Raw genomic sequence first — 17635 nt, 5'->3', positions numbered from 1 at the left:
TGTCCCTTCAACTAGAACTATCATTTGTAAAAAAAATATGCCAAAACACACTCCTTTGAATATCATTTACAAGAATATATTTAACTAATGTTAAAAAATATATATGAAATTAATATTCATCATTGATAAAATATTACAATAATTAAGAATCCTTGATATAATCTTAACCACAAAATAATTGATCTTGATCTTAGCAAAAACATATACCAAGTCACATAGTTCTCCATCATACATATCTTAAAAAACTTTGGCATATCTTGAATGAACATGTTTCTTTCCGGTTGCACACCAAATCAAGTCTCCTGAAATGCAATTATATGACATTTGAAGAGCAATAAAATTCATAAAGATCATTTCTCTACTCAATATACTTTTGGATTAATTATCTTAACAAAAAAAAAACGCTTTTATAGTGGATCTTTTGGGCATGCAACTAAATTAATACTTTCAAATAATGCAAATTTTCTAAGTCTATGTTCTATTACTTTCTACATAATTTCATTGTATAACTCATAAGCTTTTAGTTCTTCTATAATTAGCATAAAATTTGGAATCTATTTTACTTCAATATATTGATACCAAAATACTTCTATAATTACTTGGTTTCCTCTTAGTCTACAAAATTTTATTACGAGGATTTTGTTAACCAACCATGTACAATCTCTCTCATAACTTTTTCAAATATGAATATGTATCTCATTTGAACTTAAAGATTTATATTCATGCATCATCTTTACAGCCAACCCAATTTAACCTTTTGGAAAAATCTATGAAGTCTTGTTAATTTGTTCACCATGCTCTTCGAAAATAAAGATTTTCATAAAATTAGCATTTAATAATTTCTTAAATTAGTATTTCCATCTCAATATTTCATAGCATGATTGCCATCATTACATCCTTTAAAAACCAAGTTTCAAAGTAATGTTAGAACTCTTAACATAGAGGAAAAAATATTATTGGCTTGGAATTCCTTGCCAAAAAATAAACCAAGTTTTATACATGATGCACGTGATAGAATCAAATCATGCAATCGAGTTCTGTAAAATTCAATAAACGCATAAAACATAAATGCTACTTGGTTGGAAATGATTAAAGAGGTCGGATCTTTCTCAAAACTGGAAAAAAAAAAAAGTGCCGACTTGGAAAGGATGGAATAATCGCCATCCAACACAAATTTGGTGTGAGACCCATTCACGAGCATGTGGGATTAATTGGGTTGAGCATGCTGCAATTTGGACTCCAGTCACTTGTGTGTGAGTGTAACACTTATGCATGGGTTTTGAGCGCCCAAAGTGAAGGGAGAAGATAAAGGGGGGTACCCCCCATGCCTCATTGTCACCCGTCAGTAGACACATGGCCGCCACCAAACCGCCATGCTTGAGGCTAATCGAAGATCATTTGCTAGAAAAACCACTTGTAAGAAGAAAATGTAGTAGAAAGGTCTCTGGTAGCACCCAAAAGCAACACTGTCCTCCCTATGAATCATTCTAGATGAATCATTCTAGGCATTCAAACTTCAGCGAAGTATAGCAACACTGTCCTCCCTATGAATCATTCTAGGCATTCAAACTTAGGCATTCAAACTTCAGCGAAGTAGGCTCTTTCAAAGGTTCGATCAGAAAAATCCTCTTTGTATCCAGCTCCAATGAGGAAATGTGTGGTACCTATGAATAATCCCAAGAGCGACACCGTCCTCCCTATGAATCATTCTAGGCATTCAAACTTCAGCCAAGTAGGCTCTTTCAAAGGTTCCATCAGAAAATCCTCTCTGTATCCAGCTCCAATGAGGAAATGTGTGGTACCATACCATATCCAACAACCTCTACGAGATAGCCAAAAAGGACTGTTACTCCCCATAAACATCTCCAGAGTAGTAATAGTAACAACTGTTTTCCTCCTCTAAGTTGGTCCGCTCCTAAAGGCCAAATCCGGTATGCCTCTCAAGGGTGAAACAAACCATCTTAGTTCAAGACTAGCTTGAATGAATTGAGTCAATCCAATGCGCACAGAACTAGTGTGCTCATTGCCCAGCCCTAACTAGATCTAAGATGTGAGCTGCACAAAGCAAAACGATGACTAAAACAAAGGGAAGAGTCATTTACCGTGACAACACACTTTAGTTTACTATGACATGGCTTTCAAAGTTGATATGTCACGAATCAAGCATATCCACATTGGACATGATAATTAGAGTTGATATTTTGTGATTGTGGTACGAAAAAATCTTCCCCTTTTGTACATGTGATGAAATAAAAATACACTTGGCCAAATTTAAAAACAAGCCTCAACGTATTCATGAATCTCTTATGTAGAACTTCGTGTATCGTTCATTTACGTGAGCCTAAGAGAGTCCTTTCTCAATCTAATGAAGAGTGAGATGCTTCTTCCCATAAAAAAAACCCTTGTGTCATGCAGACTTATTTCTTCAAGTCGTAGTGTGTAAGCACACATCAAAGTGACAGACATTCTCTAGTCATTCTATCGACGGTATAGAAATATCCAACAACCAAAAATAGTTATGATTAAAATATCATGAATGAAGAATCATAATCTAAACATTAGATCTTCTGAATTTGAGCAATATTGAGTATAAATAGGTTCTAAATCATCTTGCAAAAGGGCATCCACGATGAAAGACAACTTGGCTCCAAATGCTTGTATTGATCGAGGCACAACCAAGCTTTTGTAAGTGAAGGTTAAACTATGTAGAGACAGGCAAATACAACGACTCTACACAATTTTAGATTCAATTTCTAGCAGAATAAAGTACCATGAGCAAATCATCATTATGAACCACAAGAGGCTTGATAATTGTCATAAAATCATCGTAACTATGATCAACCACCAAAAATTTTCAAACCCAAAATTTGCATAAAATTATTTGATGTCGGACAAATTTCAATTAACTACTGCCTAGGTCGGGGCTGACAGAGAATGCATAGAGAAGCAAAACTTAAGCTTTATAAATGAGTTTACAGATATAAGTAGAACCAAGAGGTTAATGAATCTGCACATCCTACACCTTAGTTATTAATAATGGTCGAATGAAGGTCCGTAACTTGGGGTTTGTTTGGGGCAGCTGCAGGTAGTTGTGAAACTGCTGAATAATAATCTGATGCTCAAAAAGCTGTAGTAACTATTACAATTTTTTTTAAAACCAGACCACAGCTAAAAAGTTGCCACCGCACCTAGCCAAAAGTAGTGGGAGAACACAGATTTTGGTAGTAGTTTTTTGAAAAAGCTGTCAAAATGCAGTTTATCCAAACAGACAAACTACGGTGTGGTACCCCAAACAGGCATCTATGATGGACTGCATGAGACATTAGAATTATTATTGATTCTGATTGTTAATCCTTTGTCAATCCACAATTAAGAAATAATGACAGCACAAAATAGGATAGAAAATATCAAACAAACGTTCAAGAAAAAATCATAAGAGAGTGAGCTTATGAAATTGACGAATGAAAGCAATGGCTTCAATTGGGAATAACACAGCTAAAAGATTGAAAAAGCAATAAGAACTCGACAGACTCAAAAGTGTATTGCATCAAATTTAAACAAAAAAAATGGATTGTTCATAGTCAACAAGCCTAAGGAGGGTCAGAGCAATTTCTTTATAATCGCATACTTACGACGGGGATTAACAAACAATATGGTTGGAATTTGCACAAACAACTTTGTCCAAGATAAGTTTAAAAATTGTAACCCACAACATAAATTATTATATAATGAGGATTCATAAAGCTAACCCCAAATAATTAGTATTAGAATATTAAAATAATAAGGGCTATCCCTAACCGTTATTAACATGCAAATTTTCTTTTATTTGTTGTTATTTAGTTTCCTATTTCTCTTTATTCTGTTTTTATTTCTTTCTTATTCCCCTCTATTATGTGTTTAGTTCTTTCCTTATGAGTGTCCCTAGTAATAAGGTTTACATACGCCACTTTATATAAATAATACTTAATGTTCTACTCCAATATTTCAAGATGGTATCAAGAGCCGGGATCTAAACCCTAAATCCTAGCCACTGTCGGTCGTCTCTGCAGGCAAGAACTGCTAGCCACTGGCCTTTCCAATTGAAGCCTACAGTCGCCGACCCACACTGTTGTTCCCTATAGCCGCTAGCCTCCTTCCTGCAGATGTAGAGCCTCCCACCAGCGGTCCCTACAGATCCTCCCTGTGTTTTCTCCGGTGGCTGGTCTCTCTCCTGCAGTTGTCCGGTATGCCTGTTTTTTTTATCTAACAGCTGGTGACCTACATTTGAAATCCAGCGATGTCTCAAAATCCCAACCAATTTTTTATTTGGATCGGCTGGAATCATGGCGGACTCCTCCAGCATTAAGCCATCCTAAGAAAGCGTTCTTGATTCCACTAAAGGTTCAACTCCAATCTCCGTTTGGACCGGAGTACCAGAAACCAACATGAACTTCTTGATCAGAACACACAAACTGAACGATGTTAGCTTTCTCCATTAGTCCCAAGTGCTGTCCTTATTCATCAAATGATGCACGAAATTCAGTCACCTCACAGGCATGATCTGTGAACCTCCAAAGACTGACCCAGCATATGGAGCTTAGGAAATGAAGAACCCTATGGTCATGTCGTAGTTGATCAACGCCATGAACCGTCGATTAGTCGTTCATATATGTTCCTCTCATCCACAAGTGCCTATTGGACGACAGTCTGTGATACCTACTTGGATGTAGGAAACATCGTCCATCTCTATAAGGTGTCTAAGAAGATTTGAAAGGTAAAACAGGGATCAAAGACCGTGACCAAGTACTATAATGACCTGGTTGAACTATGGATAGAATACAAACTGTACTACGATTACACTTAGGACTCTTTGACCGACCTTTCTCTCTTCCATAAAATTCTAGAAAGAAATCACATGTTCCAATTTCTGACAGGCCTCAACAATGACCTTGACAAAGTCCATGGTCGTATTCTTGGTCAGGATCCTCTTCTTTCCGCTTGTGTTATTTTCACTGAAATCTTCCACGAAGAGAGCTGGAGAATTGTCATGCTCGATACTTTCAGCCCTCCAACCAAATCGTCCGCCTCGGTATCTAATAATGCTCGGCACTCTCGGGCAAGCCACATCACTAATGATTACTGTCACAAACCCAACCACACCCGTGACAAATGTTGGAAGCTGCATAGACAACCAGCATACAAATCTTCGATTGTCAAGGGTCTTACTAAAACATCAGAGTCTACCACGGTTCAACCAAGTCCTACCCAAAATATTTGGGAATCCTCCGACTCTCTAGAAAGTCAAATGGAGCACTTAATTAAGCTACTTGGATCCAATCAATTCTTTGTTGCTCGTCGACCTCACACGCCCGTCAAGGTACTGTCCCTATGACATGCACATTTTTCTCCTCCTCTAAGTTTGTGGATCATTAATTTAGTCACGGACCATATGACTGGATGCTTGCAAGCTTTCTCGACATACTATCCATGTTCTGAAAAATATACAGTCATAATTGTGGATGGCTCTTATAATTCTATTACCGATAAAGTGTTTGTTGTTCTAACAAGTGGTCTAACTTTGGAATCTGTGTTATATGGACAACTGCTGAAGAGTAATCTTTTACCTGTCAATACGTTGACACATGACATTGATTGTGTTGCTCATATCTCTCCTAATGTTTATAACTTTCAGGATCGTCGTTCGAGGAAGATGTGGAACTTCTAAGCGAGTAGCTGGACTTTACTACTTCCAAAAGAAAAGCATGAATAATGAGAATATATTACTCAGTAGTTGTAGTCTATCTCAAATCATTGAATGTTTCATTATGTTATTGCATTGTCATTTGGGCCACCATAGTTTCCAATATTTAAAACAATTGTATTCATTGATGTTTTCTAATAAAAATCTTTCTAGTATCAAGTGTGAGACATATCAGTAAGTTTGTCGTGAGTTTTTTAACTCTATTTTGGTAAAGACATCCTTCATCACAGCTCATGTACAGACACTCAACAAAATTAGGTAGCCGAGAGGAAAAACCAATATCTCCTCGATGTTGCTCGCTCGATTATGTTTCAATCTAATGTCTCGAAACATTTTTGGAATGATGTCATACTGACTGCCACATATCTTATAATAGAGTTCCCTCTTAAATTCACAACTTTCAAACTGCCTTAGTCATTTTAATGCCATGTTCTCTTGCCAATCAGGTCTGCTCCACTTTAGATCCCAAAATTTTTGGGAGCACGAGCTTTATTCAGAACACTGATCCAAGTCGGAACAAACTTGATCTCAGATCCATAAAATGTATCCTCCAACGATACTCCGTCACTCAAAAAAGGTATTAGTGTCTTGATTTTATCACAATCTATGTTAGTATTGATGTCTCCTTTTTTGAAAGTATTCTCTATTTTCCTAACTCGGTCTTAAGTGAGGGGGAGATAGAGTTAATGGACACTATTCCTTATCATACTCCTACGGATGTTCCCCTCATTGTTCCTAACACCCAGGAATATCCAGTTCCTGTTGTTCCACCATATCCTCCTCCTACTCTCTGTGTCTACACTCGGCAAACTCATCCCTATGCCCCTCCTCTGGAGGCCGCTACCTCCTTACAGGATCTTAAATACACTCCTAGCAATCCCCGACACTACTACTCCAAATGAGGTGAGTTCCCCATGGTACACATCGAATATGCTATCTCTATTCCATGACACAATACGACACTTTCTGTAGTTTATTGTCAACCTACAAAGCATTTATTACTGCCCTGATAGATCATCAGATCTCAGCTACTATTTAGGTTGCACTAGCATATTCGGCTTGGAAAGTTGCATTAATGGAGAAGATGAATGTCCTTCAGCGGAACAATGCATGAGATGTCATAGATATTCCTTAGGGTAAGAAAACAGTGGGATGCCGGCAAATTTTTAGCATCAAGTTCAACTCATATGGCTTCTTTGAACGCAACAAGGCACGGTTGGTCGCCAAATGATACTCATAGACCTACGGAGTTAACTATGCGAAGACATTTATTCTGATGACCAAATTAAACACCATTTGGATCTTGTTATCTCTTCCGTTGAATTTAGATTAGCCCTTATGCCAGCTCGAGGCCAAGAATGCATTCCTGAAAGGAGATCTTATAAAGGAGATGTATATGTCTCTTCCCCTTGACTATGACTCTATTGCCTTCCTAGAGCAAGTATGACAGCTGTGAAAATCTCTCTATGGACTAAAGCGAACCCCAAGAGTCTGGTTTGACAAATTTACAAAGGTGATGGTGGGTCATGGTTTTACTTAGGCTCAATCAGATCACACCCTTCTAGCGACATTCATTTAATGGCCAGATTGCTATTATTATCCTTTGTGTTGACGATATTGTGCTCACAGAAAATTATTTATCAGCATTCAAGTGATTGAAAGGTATTCTAGCTACGTTCTTTGAAATCAAGAAATTAGAATACCTTCGATACTTCTTAAGCATGGAAGTTTTTCGATCATCTCGGGGCATTTGTCTGTCTTAGCACAAATATGTGATTGACCTGCTAACAGAGAACAATCTGCTTAAATGGATCATAATGAAAAATTATCTGATTTTCCAAATGAAGTCTTGTTAATAAGACTCACCTACCTCGCTCATATACAAGTGTCTTGTGGGGAAACTCATCTACCTCGCTCATATATCCCACGATATATGCCATGCGATTTTTATAGCAAGTCAATTCATGAATGACCCCTATAAGCACCATCTCCACGTCCATATATGCTCCGATATATGTCATGCGATTGGTATAGTAAGTCAATTCATGAATGACCCCTATAAACACCATCCCCACGTCCATCGGATTCTCCACTATTTAAAAGGCAAACCAGGCTTAGGTTTATTTTTCTTGCGTCACGTCTCTCGTTCTATTGTTGTTTATACAGATGTTGATTAGGTTGGATCAGTCCATGATCGACAATCTACCTCCAGGTACTGTTTATTTTGGTAGAGAAATCTTGTCACATGGAAAAGCAAAAAACATTCGGTGGTTGCCCAGAGCAGTGTTAAGGCTGAATTCTGATCCATGTCCTTGGAGATTTGTGAAGCTCTCTGGTTATGCATCATACTCCACGAACTCTGCATACCGACCTCTGGCCTCCTGCAGTTATTTAATGATAACAAAACCACCATTAAAATTGCCAAAAAGACGGTCCAACATGATTGTATCAAACATATGGAGATTGACTTCATCAAGGAAAAACTTGAGTCCGAAAGATTTGTATTCCTTCTGTGCCCTCCAGTGATCAACTAGTGAATATACTCACAAAGAACCTTTCTCGGACACTGTTTGATGAAATCAAATCCAAGTTAAACATGACTAACACCTATGTATTAAAATAATAATGGTTATTCCCAACCGTTATTAATATGTAGCTTTTCATTTATTTGTTGTTGTTTGTTTTCCTATTTCTCTTTATTCTGTTTTTATTTCTTTCATATTCCCCTTTATTCTGTTTCTATTTCTTAAATTCCCCTCTTCTATCAATAAGATATGATGTTCTACGAAAATATTTAAATAATTAGGATATGGTTAATAATGTCGAGGAGGAATTTAGCTTCAAGCAAAAGAAGAAAATCAATGAAGGATGGGGGATATTTTTCTAAGATACCACCAACAAATAAGATAGTCGTATTGCCTTTGATCTCTTAAGTGGAGGTCAAAGATATTCTGAATTAGTTCCAAGAAGAAAATATAAAATATAGAGGAAACAAAGAATCAGGTTGTGAGACAAGAAGTGCATGATTAAAAGATTAGAAAAATCAATAAAATTAGATAGATTAAAGTGCAAGAGATCAGCTCAGACCAAAAAAAATGGACTGGTCATGGTTAAATAACCTAAGGCAACCTATGCATCCCCCTATCTCGATTTTGACAGCTTAGCTTAGTATCAAGTCAAAGAAGAAAACAAATAACATAGGGGACATTATTTCAATAAAACAAGTATAAGTCAAAGGAATTTAGAAAGTAAAATGACTATTATAAGATCTTCATTTAAGATAAACAGTTATGATTAGCACATCAAGCCATGAAAGATCAAGGTTCTTGATCAATAGATGTTAAGTTATTGTTAGCCTTTCTACTCAAAATGAATTTTTTTTTAGCTAATTTAACCCATACCAAACAAGTAAGTTGGTTTCTTTTGGAGTTTAAGCTCTTATTTTCACCTTCTTTTTAGTATTAAAAGGAAGATTAGGGAACATCACAAGTCAAAAATTTGTTGTTCTAAAAACCAAAACTATCAACGGACAACTTAAGATGATCGAGTATATCAAATTGCAAGAATATCAAAAGGATCAAGATTCGAACAAAATTAAAACAAAGGTTTGTTGTCGTTGACCAACCTAACAAGGAACATAAACTCAAAGAAGAAAATCAAGGAAAAACATGAATTTCTTTTTCTAAACCCAAGAGAAATTAAGTCCAAAAGTTAAAAGGAAATTTTGGAGGGCTTCAAGATATTTATAGATCATTTTCTTGGTCAAAATATGAATTATTTTAACGGGATTTGATGTGTTATTTAAGAATGATCTAAGAAAATACATACGAAGGTAAGATGTTTTAAAGCTTTATATCAAATTTTCTTAATATCTAGAATTGACTTAATCATAAATTTTCTAGATTTTGAAAGTTTTTAAATATGTTTGCTTCCTGTCAAAGAAAAAAAGTTCCTAAAATACTTTTCATACAAGATGAATAATTCACATTACTTATTAATGTGCCTTTCCAATGCCGACGAAGAAAGGAACTAAAACAACATTAATTCCTCCATAAGCTCACTTTTCATCTCTTGGTTTAAAACTAAAAGAACCCCTTCAAACACTGGAAGGGAGTGGTACAAACAATACATGTTCTAACATGGCTTAATTTCCTCCACTACGACAATTTTTTAATGGCCACACAAACCTTTAAATATTAAAAAAAGCCACAAGCCGCATGACAACTTCTTCCCTCATATTGTTTTGAACAATTGAGGATAATAGCCATAAAAAACCTACTTAAAACTCTTCATTTTCATACGTAATGGTATTTCATGCAAATGTAGTCACAAAAGAGAATGGATATATACTGTTAAAAAGAGAATATGCTCAAGGCTTTAAGTTTGTTACTTTGGAAGGAATACTAGCCTAACAAAATTATGTGATAGTAATCATAGGGTAGGAATCATTTTCTAGCCCTCTTAAACAGTTGCACGTCAACAGATACATCATATATCTCCACCTATGAAAAAGCTAAGAGAGAGACATGAGAACAGATAAAGAAAGGGCGAGAGAAGGTGATCAACAATATGATGAAATGATTAAAATAATGATATTCTAAATCTCTAATTCCTACAATGCTTGTAAATTACACTCCTAGAAATCCAATTCATTGATCTTGATACCTTAAATCTTAAATCCTATACGAAACTACTTAAGAAAGGCAGTTGGCACAAGTGAGAAGGATTGAAGTCAAACTAACTAAAGGAAGAAGGTTGAGCAGAAAACAAAAAAATAAAGGATTTAAAAAATAGAAGGATAGAGAGAAAAGGAAGCTAACCTGATAATGAAAGGCAATCGTTATCCAAATAAAGACTCATTTCCATGATGAAAGATAAAAAGAATCGCAGCAAAATAATAATAATAAAAGTTTTTGCCTAAACTTGTGGATCTTCATGTGCTATGATATCATATACGGCATTTCCAACATCGTTCAACTAGGAAAAAACATACAAAGACTGAACCATTATAAATAAGAAAACAATAACATGGATGTGCTTTGCAACTTAATAAGAAAACTTGGGTATGCCTTGCAACTTAATAAGAAAACTTGGGTGAGCCTTGCAACTTAATAAGAAAATTTCCTTTATATTTTATCGATTGCATTTAAATAGAAATAAAGCTACAAGAATACTAGCAAGAAATTTTAATGAAGGGGTATTTACATACATACCACCCAATTCCTATGTATTCACATATCTAACACCTAAACATTGATTTTCTACATTTATACCATCCAAATTTCATCACATAAAAAACATCACCATTTTAACTTTTAAAAAGTAATGCATAGGTAAAGTGGTATGTATGTAAAAATTCAATTTTAAGTGTTAGAAATGCAAATACATAGGAATTGGGTGTTATGCATGTAAATATCCCTTCAATTAAAAAAGCAATATGAAATTACCAAGACTGACATCTTTTCCAATCTCCTGGTCCATTTTCTCCAGAGAACTAACAGCTGTACTACATCTTCCAAACAAGGCATCTTCATCTATATTTTCATTATGAATAAGCTCATAACCAGAGATGATCTTCTGAAGCAATTCTCCACCAGGATATTTCTGCAATTCTCGAAAGGAAACAAGAAAATAAAAAATAAAAAAAAGTATGAACATAGCTTTAAGTACCAGCTCACATGCCACATGAATATATGTATTAGAAGACTAAAATGGTAAGAAGATTCTTACCAACTTGTAATTTGTATTTCTCTCACTCGACTTTATGTTTTCTGAATTTCTACCTAAGATTTCTTCTTTCAAAACACGGCCACGAGAACCAAAGACTTTCCTATCTTCCCATATGTCAACCTGATGTAAGCAAATGACCAACGTATCGTTAGAGAAAAAAATGGCAAGTAAAAATTAAAGGGGCATTTACATACATACCATGAAAATCCTATGCATTTACATAATTAACACCTAAACTTTACTTTTTACATTCATAGCACCTATATCTTTCAGATCACATAAGAAATACAACCATTTCTACTTTTAAAAAGTGATCATTATCATTGATAGGTAATGTGGTATGTAAAAATTGATGTTTAGGTGTTAGATATGTAAATACATAGGAATTGAGTGAAATGTATGTAAATCTTCCAAAATTAAATCAGGATCACGGATAATGGTCGCCTAAAAAGAGAGAAAATGAAAGAAAGCTTACCAACAGAGTGAAAAACATGAAGTCACAATACTGACAACGATTCTACAGTAAAAGCATTTATTGAGTAAAAAATCCTCTAACATAGCGAAAAATAAACATTGAAGCATTGAAGCATCAATAAAATGTATCTACTTATTGGTCCAGCCAAAGAAAGCGAGAAATATAATTTACATACCACATAATTCTTATATATTTACATATCTGACATTTAAACTTTTACAATGGCCTTTTCATGTGATAAACTTATACATGAAAAAGTGTAATTAACTTTTAAAAGTAGGTAATAATGGTACTTTTGATGTGATATTAAAGATTTGAGTGCTATACAGATATGTAAACAAATAAGAATTGTGTGGTATACCATGTAAGTGCCTCCCCCCAAAAAATAAATGAATATAGTGTGGCTTAATAAAACAAAAAGGTGGATAATTTACATTTTTGAAATAGCTAGAAATTCCATAACTCCTAGAAAAATACACATGATTTGAGCATAATTATTGCATCAACCATCTACTGCAGTTAAAAATACCAATTAAATAATGCTTTTCTAAATACATAATGCTTTTCTAACAAACAGAATATTGCAAGAGGGAAAGAAAAGAGAAACTTTGCAAAATCGCCCACATAGTAGGTTCATAAGCCTATCTGGGTTTCAAGTAGAAAAGGGACACCATTCAATTCCCTTCATATTTCAGAGATAACACTCATGTCTTGTTGTTAAAATTCAGTTATTCCTGCATCTCATGAATGCCACTTCGTTTTTATGTATTTCACTTTTGCAATATTCAATTCATGAAAAAGTAATGCATACATGCCACCTTATCGATACATATATGCCACCTAAAAGCATTATGTATCTAACATCTAAAATTCAATTCTTCCATATATGCCACCTTATCGATGCATGAAAAGGTGTATTTCACTTTTTTAAAGTTAAAATAGTGGTATTTTTATGTGATAGGAAAAGAATTGGGTGGTATATATGTAAAAATTAAAGTTTGGGTTTTGTATATTTAAATACATCAGAATTGTGCGCTATGTATGTAAATGCCCATAAAATAAATCAGCAACTAGCACCATTTCTTAAAAATGGATGAAGTACTTTTGAATTTCTAAGCATTGGCCATTAATTATTCGCGGTCCACTCAAACCCCTTGGGCAAATAATTTTCCAATATCATAGCCAAGATGGACCGCTATCAAATTCTATAAATTGTTGAACCAGGACTTCTCGATGGTGTCATTCTCTATTTTTAAGTTTTTAAAATAGTTGTCGCCCACACATTTCTCAATACACAACATCCTTAAAATGCTAAACTAAGAGATTCATAATTAATCTCTCCAAATCATAGAAAATCATGAAAATTCACCTTACATTGTCACCAAAAAACAAAAATTCAACATTTATCATCAAATGAACAACTAGTGCACTTGTTTGGAGTGCGAAAAATAAATTACACATTGTTGACTAAATACCATATCTTTTTGTTCATCAGCCATTACTAAGAAACGATTTCTCTATAAGGGGTACAAGGGAAATGAAAATCTACTAAAATCTAAAAAAAAAATAATTGCATACATACCCCCACTCAATTCCTATGTATTAACATATCTAATACCAAAACTTCAATTTTTCCATACATACCACCTTACCGATGCATGAATGCATGAAAAGGTGTATGCATGAAAAGGTGTATTTCACTTTATAAGAGTTAAAATGGTGGTATTTTTTATGTGATATGAAAGATTTGGGTGGTATGAACGTAAAAAATTAAGGTCTAGGTGTTAGATATGAAAAGACGTGAATTTGGTGGTATGTACGTAAATGGCCCAACCTAGAAATGGACGAACGCTGCAATCCCCTTTATTGATAACATTATGATTGCCCAATTCCAAATTAGGGTTCATGACATCATCATCATCATTATCCTTATCCCAACTACAATCTATTTAAAAAATAAAAATGCTCAGAAAAAAACGACGGCAACATACAATCTATTTTAAAAATATAAAAAAGTACGAAAATAGCACATCACTTGTGATAATTTAATCAAGCCGCATTTGCAAAATATAAAAATGATCAAATTTATTTCATACAATATGAGGTATCGTCACTCAAAGAATAAATGCCTGAGTTAAAGTAACTTTGAAAAAAATGCCTAAACTTTGCATCAGAAGAAGAAATAGTTACACAGATATGCATATAGAAATTGGTGCCAATAAATAACAATGCACGAGTTCTAGAAATGTTATTTTGCAGGGTTACAATGGATGCACATAACAAGAGCTGTTCTACAAGAAATTCTGGATTTACAAAAGAATTCACATTTATGAAGTTGACAAGAACGTCAAAATTAGAATATAAAGCATACCAGTCTTAAAGCAGCTTTTCTTCCAAAATCATCCCCCTTCTCGATTAAATCATTAAGTGCATCCGGAAGAACCTTCCAAAACTCATTAACAAATTCTACACCCTTCCTCCGACTATTCTGCAATATATCATTTGCAAGATAGAGAAAAGATAATCTCTGCTCACGTGGAGAATGGTGAAATTGACGGTCCCAAATTTCCACAACTTGTCTTGCCTTCGTTCTATGGAATATGCACCAGTGTGATAAAGCTTTTCATTTGGTTAAGAATTCCATGCTAAAATGTTATATATGTTAGAAATGTTAAAACAAAATGCCAAAAACTAATTAAGAAACAAAATTCAAGAGAATAACTTGAAGATTAGGGCAACAAAAATTCTGTTTTAAAAAAGGGAAATTTACACACGTACCATAATAGTCCTATGGATTTACATATCTAACACCCAAAGTTTAATATTTACATTTATAACACCTTGGTGCACCTTGGTGCTATATGCTATAAACTTATGCATAAAAAGGTGCATTTGACTTTAAGAAAAGGTTAGAAGTGGTATTTTTTATGTGATGTTAAAGTTTTGAGTTTTATGAATGTAAATATTACAGTTTAGATGTAAGATATGCAAATAGATAGGAATTGTGTGGTGTGTATGTAAATGCCCCAAAAAAAAATTAAGCATTCATTGTAAAATCTGAAGTAGATGAAAGAATATACATCATATGCATAATTCCATCCCACATTGAGCAGTTTTGAAGAACGGTTGGAAACAAATATATCAGATTGAAGAAAATATTGCATTTTTTAATAAATCTTTACCAATAAGTAACAGGAAAATATAAGAAACATAGGTTGCAAAACCTTCACAAAATCTCAAAAGAGGTAATGAAGAAATACCAAATAAGATAGCATGGATGTATAGAGGATGGATAACAATAAATCAATGGAGCATTTACATACACAACACCAAAACTTCAATTTTTTACATTCTTAAGGCATTCAAAACCAACAAAGTAAAGCTTTCTGGAATCAATGAAATCATCAACCAGAGAAGAAGAACGAAAAGTGTTTACTTCCTGATACGGCATAAGTTGAAAGGATACTCTCTATGCTTTGCTGTGAACTATTAAGTTTTGCCAACTTATCCACCAAAATCTGAGAATTAAATGTCCCATTCCCATTTCCGTTCATCTTTTTTTGTTATAATGATCTCTGAATTGACAAAACAGAAAGCCTGCAAAGACGAGGAAAGAAGATCAAGGAATATTTAAAAGTTTTATCACGTTAGCACCATAATAAGTTGAAAAAGATTACCACAAATATATCTGAACAAACATAGGAAGATTTAGATCAATAGCATTCAATTCTTATGTAGTTAAATATCTAACACCTATACTTCAATTTTTTTCATGCAAAAGTTTATAATACCAAAGAATTGTAAATGTTAAAAACATACTTTACTTTAGATATTATATATCTAAATTCATTGGAATTGTGTGACGTGTTTGTAAATTTCCCTAAAACATTACATATTAAATATTAATCTTTCATTTTATAACAAGCCTGCCAGAAAAATGATTTGTAATTATGTGAGTGAAAAATTGATGCTTAGATTTGTCATACATGCTAGCTATTGTTTTTCTTAGATGTAGGTATTGTAGTAGTCCTAATAAGCACAAGTCCATGTATTATTACAGGTAGTGAATCATAGACTTTAATTTCCTATCAGTTATAGTACTGAGATTTTGGCTAAATGTTGAATTTTGTATTGTGATATATATTCTGCTTTAGTAGTGGCAATTTTTATGGAAGATTTACATACATAACACTTAATTATTACATATTCACATACCTACCCCATAAATTGCGAATTTTACAAACACGCCACCTTTTATATGCATGAAAATGTGCTTTTTACTCTTTAAAAGTCCAAATGGTAATATTTTTTATGTGATATTTAAGATTTGGGTGGCATCGATCTGAAAGAGAGTTTTAATACTGCTTAATTCTGAAATCAATGGAACTTATCGAAGGTTGAACAAAGTAAGTAAAGAATGGCTTTGGATTTCATAAAGTAGAATCTCAAATAACATGAGCCATCTGCAAATCAAACATAGGAATAGAAATTGTTGATATTTCAGTGTAAGAAAAAAAAAACATAGTATAATTAATGTATTCTAATGTTATTTTGAAAAAATTAGTTACCTGGAACTTAGATTTGAAAAAATTAGTTACATATCTAACACCTAAAATTCAATTTATGCATACATACCACCTCACCTATGCATGAAAAGGAGTATTTTACTTTCAAAAGTTCAAATGGTGATATTTATGTGATATTAAAGACTTGGGTGTTACAAATGTAAAAAACAAAATTTACATGTTAAATATGCAAATACATAAGAACTGGATGGTATGTATCTAAATGGCTCAACATACCTGCTTATCATCTAATAAGCAAATGGCATTCTGAATTTTATGACATGCCTCAAATAAGATAAAGAAAATTTACCGCAGAACTTTCCAAAAGAGAATATTTAAGCCTTCAATCCCAACAACTATCAATCCAGTTGGCTTCAGACCCAAAAGGATTTGAAATCTAAGTTCCAGGTAACTATTTTTTTCAAAATAACATTCGAATACATTAATTATCCCATGTTTTTTTACAGTGAAATATCAATCAATTTCAATATCTATCTCTGATTTGCAAACGGCTCATGCTATTTGTGATTCTACTCATGAAATCCAAAGCCATTCTTTACTTACTTTGTTCAACCTTCGAACACTAACATTGTCACAAGTTCCATTGATTTCAGAATTAGGTAGTATAAAACCCCTCTTTCAGATCGAGTAATACATGCGGATCTCCAACGGAGCAACCTCACCCCCATCAAAAGATCCCATTTCAAATTCCCCGAAGAACCCTAGAAAACTACGAGTGCAAGGGAGCGCGACAGGGAAAACAAATAAGAAAAAACAGTGAAAAGTCGGTCTGCGACGACTAACCACTTAAGTCTTAATAGACGGACGATTGAGGGTCGATAATGGAGAAAGAATCAGCAGGCCGCAGCTTGGTTTCCTCTACCATACTCTCTTCCGAGGCACGTTCTTCCGAAGGAGGAAAAGGGGCACAATCAACCTAGGGCTCCTCCTCGCCGAACAGAGACGGGGAAGTGGGGAGAGAAGAAAGATTGTGCTGTTTAGTTCGCACGGGTATTATGATAATGTATGTTCAAACTAAAAATTTGGTTATATCTCATGTATTTATGTAATTATATTTAATTAAATAAAATTATATTATTTAAATTTCATTGGAATATATATATA

General features: G+C 34.0%; 1 protein-coding gene across 2 annotated transcripts in view; it reads right to left on the bottom strand.

Moving 5' to 3' along the window:
• The window catches only part of LOC110031907 (regulation of nuclear pre-mRNA domain-containing protein 2), a 30200-nt gene extending 12671 nt beyond the window's left edge, over positions 1-17529 (bottom strand). The window contains exons 1-5 of one of the 2 annotated variants that reach the window (XM_020735341.1): positions 17315-17529; positions 15412-15542; positions 14317-14564; positions 11471-11590; positions 11188-11344 (exon numbers count right to left, since the gene is read on the bottom strand). In XM_020735341.1, coding sequence (XP_020591000.1) covers positions 11188-11344; positions 11471-11590; positions 14317-14564; positions 15412-15499 — 613 coding nt within the window. In that variant the 5' untranslated portion in view covers positions 15500-15542; positions 17315-17529. Of the gene's footprint in view, positions 1-11187; positions 11345-11470; positions 11591-14316; positions 14565-15411; positions 15543-17074; positions 17146-17314 lie in introns of those variants that run through there. The other variant, XM_020735342.1, reaches the window with a different exon arrangement.
• Positions 17530-17635: the final 106 nt, after the last annotated feature.

This window comes from Phalaenopsis equestris, unplaced genomic scaffold (genome assembly GCF_001263595.1).
Source record: "Phalaenopsis equestris unplaced genomic scaffold, ASM126359v1 Scaffold000865, whole genome shotgun sequence".
NCBI lineage: Eukaryota > Viridiplantae > Streptophyta > Magnoliopsida > Asparagales > Orchidaceae > Phalaenopsis > Phalaenopsis equestris.
This window is presented reverse-complemented; position numbering and strand designations above follow the sequence as displayed.